Source organism: Olea europaea, chromosome 9 (genome assembly GCF_002742605.1).
Source record: "Olea europaea var. sylvestris chromosome 9, O_europaea_v1, whole genome shotgun sequence".
Lineage (NCBI taxonomy): Eukaryota > Viridiplantae > Streptophyta > Magnoliopsida > Lamiales > Oleaceae > Olea > Olea europaea.
Genome location: NC_036245.1, coordinates 2,975,055 through 2,982,863, shown reverse-complemented (window position 1 = coordinate 2,982,863; position 7,809 = coordinate 2,975,055). Strand labels below are relative to the sequence as shown.

General features: G+C 33.8%; 1 protein-coding gene across 1 annotated transcript; it reads left to right on the top strand.

Annotated features, from left to right (window-relative positions):
* Positions 1-1,915: 1,915 nt before the first annotated feature.
* LOC111399419 (zinc finger BED domain-containing protein RICESLEEPER 2-like) lies at positions 1,916-5,230 on the top strand. The gene is made up of 3 exons (XM_023026726.1): positions 1,916-2,072; positions 2,851-4,897; positions 5,007-5,230. Exons 2-3 carry the CDS (start codon positions 2,899-2,901, stop codon positions 5,042-5,044), a joined length of 2,037 nt encoding a protein of 678 aa, XP_022882494.1. The 5' UTR covers positions 1,916-2,072; positions 2,851-2,898; the 3' UTR covers positions 5,045-5,230.
* Positions 5,231-7,809: the final 2,579 nt, after the last annotated feature.

Here is a 7,809-nt window from a genome sequence, read left to right as displayed (position 1 = left end):
TATATCCAAACAATAAAATTTGAAAAAAATAAAAATAAAAATAAGAATAAAAATTGGGAGCCAAACGGGGCTCATTATCTTCATTTTCCTTCACTCCAACTTTTATCTCCATCATCAATAGACAAGGTATGACCCAGTCATAATGAGTTAGTCGACAAGATTGGTCCACAACTAATGAACAAGACATGAGAGAAAGTTGCATCCACTTCCTATATTCATCGAGAGAATATAAGAACGTCTCTCAAATCAACGAGAGGAGTACGTGTATGAAAACGTCCTCCTCCTTAAGTTTTCTTACTTTTTATATTGCTAACTTTTATATCTTCACACACTCTTTATTTCAACTAACTTGATCATCAAAATTCAATTGAAACATAAAAACCTACTGTTTCAATTAACAATGTGATGTGGTGTAGAAGGAATTAAACTTTATGACGAAGTGGGATCTGCGCAAGCAAAAATAGGTAACTTTCCGATTTTTGGAGAAATTTTGGAGTTGTCCGTTTTTGGCAAATTTTTAGTCAAACTTGATTGAGAACGGGTCAATAAACAAGACTCACGAGTTTTATCCCTGATGCGGGGCCAATTTCGAGCAAATTCTTCATTTAGGCATTCCTTTATACGTTCTCTTTTTAAATTTTGATAATTTTTGTTTTTTTTTATATCTCAATCAAATAAATACGGATTTGAATTCCATTTGTTGGAGGAATCTTGAAAAATTTATTATTATTTAATTTTTTTCCGAATTTCCTTGGGATTTTCGCTATATAAAGCATCGTAAGCCATTTGAGGTCGCATTGATTGAAGGAAATATTCGTGAATTTTTAATCTTCGTGAGATTTGTTTATCTTTCCTATAAACATCAGCTAAGTCACAATGTAGCCAAGAACTGTAATTTGGTACCAAAAACCACCATTCACAAAGATCTATAAACCACAGGCATCGTTAATTGAACATCTAATATTTGACTTTTTACTGTCAACCATTTTCTAGAGGCAACAATGGTAATAAAATCATAGTTCACTTAACCCCAGTTTTGCCCCCATTAATTTTGATTATAATAGAGAAATAAGATTTTTTTTTTTTAATGGATGATTGTAAAAGGATGAAAATTTTTCGATTTACGTGTAATATTATTTTATCGAAAATTGTTAGTTGAAAATAGAAAAGAAAAAAAATTAATTTAGTTTGATATGATGTAATGGGGGCCAAACGGGGCTTAATACATTTTTAGTAGTTATTACTTCAAAACGTCACAAAGTCGTTTTTAATAGATGTAACTTCAACAGCATACTCCGTTTCGAATATATTGCAATATTAAAGGGATCTTACAAATTTTTATTTAATAAAGTAATTGCTTAGTGCAATGGGGCAGATATGATTTTGATTTTAATGAACCGGTACGTAATGGTGCAGGTATGATATTTACGTCGTCGAACCGAAACCGAACCGATTACTCACTAAAAAAAAAAAAAACACAATTGAATTGATTATGGTAGGGCTGGGCAAATCTCCCGAACCGAACCGACCGAACCCGAACCCGAACCGAATCGAACCCGACGGTTCTTGGTGAAATTAAATACCCGAACGGGTATCTGAATTGAGAACCGACGAGTACGGTTCGGTTCGGTTCTCGGTTCTATACCAAGAAACGAATGAGAACCGAATATTTCTAGCTTTTTTTTTTATTGAAGAAATAAAATGTTTTTTATTTTAATTTTTTTTTCAAACAAATTAACAATTTCTAAAAAACAATTTTGGCCCAATAATTATTTCATTTCTAATTTTTTAACCTTTGGCCCAACCCATTTTATTGTTTAATTTCTAATTTTTCTAACTTTTGGCCCAACAATCAACATGATCCAACTACCCAAGTCCAACTAAATAACTAATAAGTAAAATAGCCTACTCTTCAATCTTGAATCCCACTCCCACCGTCTCTCACTCTCTGTGCCGGTCCCTTCAGCTCAAGCCTCAACGTTTCATACCGTCCCAGAAAATCCATACAATCGCCGACCCGGAGTTCTCATACCGTCCGATTTTGTTTGCTGCCTTCCAGATTTCGAATTTCGGTGAGTTCTTTCACGGTGTCTTTATTTTCAGTTTTCGCTTTCAGTTTTATTTTCAGTTTTCAGTTGGATGTTTTATTTTCAGTTTTCGCTTTCGCAGTGTTTTATTTTCAATTGTTAAAGCATAATTGACTTCTTTGTTTTAGACTTCTGGCCTAAAATGGGGAGGATTGGATACTGGAGGAATCACATATTAGTTACAATTCTTGCTTGGGTTGGGATTGCTACAGGTTGCTTGGGTTGAAAGTCGAGGGTGATTATTTTCCTATTAGTAAGAAGTCATTTGTAATTAAATTCATAAAGTAAGAATGTATATTAAATTTTTATAATGTTTCAACGAGATAATCAGTTTTGTTTCAAATTTGAAATACGATTTAGAATTAAATAGAATTTTTCTATATAGGCCACGCGTGATTAATACCCGTAAAACAAATGCAATTTAAATTGTTGAGAACGTTGACACATAATTTAATCGACAGTGCAAAAGAAGTTGAAGGGTAAAATTTTCAAAGCATAAAAGACAATAATTTTTTTGAAGTCTAACAATTCACCAATTAAGTGTAGTAGGTATCGCCGGAGGCCGCCAGATCCTTATATTTAAATCATATAAAAACATTTAAGGCCATTCATTGAACGTGCCTTCTTTTTGTTGTCTCCGCAACTTTATAAAAAAAGTAGTGCAATTCAAATATCTAAGCTATTTAATCCATAAGTTCCTATCTAGTTATGATTGTTTTGTTGTGCAGGATTTTGTAATTTGTGTTCCACATTGTTTGTGCAGGATTTAATCAAGTTTCTTCTTAAGGTGATACCAATTCTAGATTCCCAAATGGGAGACAAAAAGCAGCCTAATGAGAGGTCAGAAATATGGAATCATTTCACTAAGATACTTGGGGGAGAAAGAGCAAAATGTAATTACTGTGGGAAAACATTTAAAGCTGACACTAATAGTGGAACTTCTAGCATGTGGAAGCATTTAAAAATTTGTTATGCATATAAGAACACTAAAATTGATGAAAACCAACCACTTCTCACTCGAGAAAACAATGATGGTGGTATTATGCCTACGGTGTTTAATAAAGAAATGTGTAGAAAAGCATTGGTTAAGATGATTATTATTCATGAATTGGCTTTTTCCTTTGTGGAAGGTGTGGATTTTAAGGAATTTGTTCGTCAACTTTGCCCTAAATTTGATGTTCCTTCTCGAAGAACGATTACTAGAGATGTGCTACATCTCTACCATGAAACAAAGGAATCGTTGAGGATTAAATTTATTAAGGGTGGGCAAAGGATTTCTTTAACCACTGATTGTTGGACATCAATTCAAAACATCAATTATATGGTAGTCACAGAACACTTTATTGATAGAGCTTGGAAATTGCATAAGAGGATATTGAGTTTTTCTGTGGTTCCAAATCATAAAGGGAAGACAATTGGGAAGATTATTGAAACGTGTCTGCTTGATTGGGGAATAGAGTGTGTGGGTACCATTACTGTAGATAATGCAAACACAAATGATGCAGCGATCGTTTATGTGAGAAACAAGTTGAAGAATTGGAAACCTGATGATACTATGATTTTAGATGGCTCTTATCTGCATGTACGTTGTTCAGCACACATAATCAATTTGATTGTTAAAGAAGGGTTGAAAGAGTTTAATCCATCTATAGATAGTATTCGCAATGCGGTAAAATATTTTCGATCATCTCCTTCTCGGTTGACAAAATTTAAATGTTGTATTGAAAGGGAAAAGATTGCATGCACAAAACTTGCTATTTTAGATGTTCCTACTAGATGGAATTCAACATTCTTAATGTTGGATAGTGCATTGAATTTTGAAAAAGCTTTTGAAAGAATGGAGGAAGAGGACGGATTTTATTGTAAATATTTTGATGAAAATGAAGGTGGAAAAGAAAAAGAGGGGCCACCTACAAGTTATGATTGGGAGAAAGCTAGAAAATTTGTCAAGTTTCTAAGAACCTTTTATGATGTCACATTGAAGTTTAGTGCTTCATTGAGTGTTACTTCCAATATTTACTTCCATGAAGTTTATAAAATTGAACAAATCTTGAAGAAAATGGGGGAGAAGCAAGATTATTTGCTAAGTAGTATAGCAAATAGCATGAAAATTAAGTTTGACAAGTATTGGGGTAAAGTTGATAAAATGAATAAGATTTTGATTATAGCAGTTATGCTTGATCCTAGGTATAAGTTAGAGTTTGTTGTACATTGCATTGGTATTTTGTATGACAGTGTTAAAGTTGAAGCTACAAAAAACGAGGTCATAAAATTATTGTATGCTTTATATAACCAACAAAAGGGATGGCAACGTTCAAACAATGGACCGAGTGGAAGCGGAAGTGGGGGTGATGAATCTAATGATGGAGTCACTTTGTTGGAGGATTTGAATGATGATGATGATTGGGATGATTGCAATTTTGATTTTGGGTACAAGAAATTGAAAACTACCAAAATGGATTTTTCTGGAAAAGATGAGGTACAACGATATCTAATGGAATCCACTGAAGATGCTAGTGATGAAAATTTTGACATTTTGAATTGGTGGAAGATCAATAAATCAAGATTTGAAATTTTATTTGAGGTTGCAAGGGATGTTCTTGCCATTCCTGTATCTACAGTTGCTTCTGAGTCAGCATTCAGTACTGGAGGGCGCATTCTTGATCCATTCAGGAGTTCTTTAACTCCTAAAACAGTTGAGGCCTTGATTTGTACACAAAATTGGCTAAGAGAAGAATCTAGACTTTTGAAAGTTTCTCAAGATAGAGTTTGCATTGAAGAGACGGAGTTCTATGAGAGCATTGAGACAGGTAATAATACACACACACACACACTATTAAATCTTATTAGTTGAACAAATTTGAATCTATTTATGATTGTTAACAAGTTAATTGTGCTTTTTCAATTTTTTTCTTGCAGAGTTTCTTAATAGTGAGTATGACAAGTCAAGCAATTGATGGATAGTTGAAGTTTTAGTATGAGTATCTACGCATTCTACTCTTTGGTATTCGTAAATTAATGTTGTTGCCTTGTTGGACAACTTGTTATTTACATGTTATTAAATTTGACTATGTTAATTTGTAAAACTATGATTGAATGTATCATTAGTTGTATTTATATGGTGTTTTTATAAATATTAAAAAATTTAATTATAGTACGGAACCGAACGGAATGGAACCGAACCGAACCCAAACGGTTCCATAATTATATTTGGACCCGATGGTTTCATTTACTAGATACCCGAAAATTTCGGTTCGGTTCGATTCTCTTTAGAACCGAACCGAACCGACCCGCGCCCATCCCTAGATTATGGGCTTTACACTACTTTTCTATCCAGACCAAAACAAAATCCCTCCCCTCCTCATTACATCTACATGACTCATTCGACCAGCCCACTTACCATTAGCCCATAATAGCATTAGTATGACAGTATATAAATACAAACCCTACTCTCCACAAACCACAAACTCACGCACGGCTGCACTGCCTCTACGATCCAAGTCGTCGTCGCCTCCGAAAATTTGTTGCATTTGTTAGCCATTCTATTACTGCTGATCATATAAAAATAGAGTTCGATGTTTTTCTAGACGTGCCAGTATTGCCAAGAATGAATAGGAATCAACTTTGAATGTTGATCTATGCTAGTAAGACTTGTAGGGAAGAATGAATCAAGTAACTTCGATGCACAACAATTAAGAATAAAGGAAAAGTTTAGTATTATTATATTTATAATATTGTTTGTTAAATTTGTATTTTTACAATTGAAAATTAGGATAATGTTTGCATTTGCGTTTGGAATATTATTTGATAATGTTTGCATTTTTAATTGGAATATTGTGTTTTTGTTTTCATTGACTTTTTTCATAAATTGTTTTATATTAATTTGATGAATGAACTTATAAAAAATAATTTATTTTCGTAGTTATTAACCGAACCGAACCGATTTACCTGGTTATGGTATAGTCAAAAAATTGGTGGTGCGGTTATGATTTTGGCCGAACCAACTCATAACCAAACCGTTGCCAACGCTACAAGCATTCTTCACTTTTGTGGATTTTAATATGTAAAAGATTTTTTAGCGAAACTTTGACCATGTAATTAACTTCATTCCATTTCAATGGGCAAATGTTTGCATGATTTTCGCTTTATATATTTTTAATCATATATTTCATGGTGTACTTTGAATAAAAGTTAAAAGTTTAAAATATCTAATTAAAATAGAAAAGAAAAATAAAGGGATGTTGTAATTAGTCGTTAAAAGAAAATGGAGTGTGACATTTGGATCACGAGTAGAAATGTGATCAAATGTCTAGAATCCTTTATTTGGAAAGAGACCCTGATTAGGTGGAGTGTGAAAGAGACACTTCTATCACTTCTGTTAGGTAGAGACCCATTATCCATGTAGGTTGAGAGAAGTGATGTGTAGATAGAGGATTATCCTATGGACTTAGGATCTATTGTGACTTTCCAGTTAGACATGAGTTGAGTGATCTGTCTAGTGAGCTTGGTGGGCGATGAGATGAGATATGTGTTCTCGAGGTGTGAGCAACACGGAATGAGATAAGATAAATGTGATGAGATCTTTTCTTAGGGTCATTTATGCATTTGTTTCATATGTGGTTGACCGTGGTTTGATTGACTTAGTATTAATCTATGGTTCTATGTGAACGTGTTTCTGAAAAGATCTGTGTGTGTTATCCTATAGTTTATCGTCATCACATATGTATTTGCTCTTGATTGTTTATTGTTAAATATTTGCTTCTACTTGAATGTTTTTTACCTTAGCCCCAGTGAGTACATGTAGTTGGTATGGTATGTATTTCAAGTTGGAAACACGAGGTAAGGTCTGTGATCCAATTTTATTGGCTACTTTGATTATGCAAGTGCGAACTGTGTGTTTTGATTACTTGTAGATTTATTGGGCATCAAAGTGGAGATTTGTTGGGTTTTTTGATACCCAATAAATTCCAGGCTATGATGTTAACGTGGGATAATATTATTTCATAGGCATAGGCTGATGAATGAAGTAAGTCCAACAACCAAGTCCATGAGCTACACCCAGCCCAATTGTATTCCCTTATGGATGGCTTAAATCTTGGCCCGTTTACCCCTTTAATGGTCCAACTTAAAGCCTAACCCTAGAGTATATATATGGCTATAATCCTATACACTTTCTTATGATGTATTGTATGATTTTGAGAGAAGAAAAAGAGAATCCCGGCTGCCCCCTTTGTGTGAGAAAAAAGGTTTCCAGAAGTGTCTAGAACGCTTGTATCACATGTGCAATTGGTGGTTCCTTCATAGTATACATTTGTAGTGTCTTCTTCTAATCTTTGTGGCTACAAATCATCATCTTTTCTTGTCCTACGTGGGTAAGATTGAATAACAACTGAGGTGAATCAATTGGTTGTGGTTTGGAGCGGATTGGACTGGTTGTTGGTTGAGAAATGTGCGTTGGACTGAGCCCAGAAATTATCGATTTGAAAATCTTTCAAGAAAACTTTCGCAACAAATAGCATGCAAAGCATGTTACAAAAGGCCTCAAATGCATATTATTATGTTTTTGTGACGTACTTCGCCCGTTGTTCTATATTATATTTTACAATGGTCTTCACTTGTTGTTTTATCTTCTTTTTGTGACTTTATTACGTTATTTTATTTTGAACCATCTTGGTAAGGAAACTTTGGGTATGTTCATTAGTAAAGATCAATTTAGGCTCAT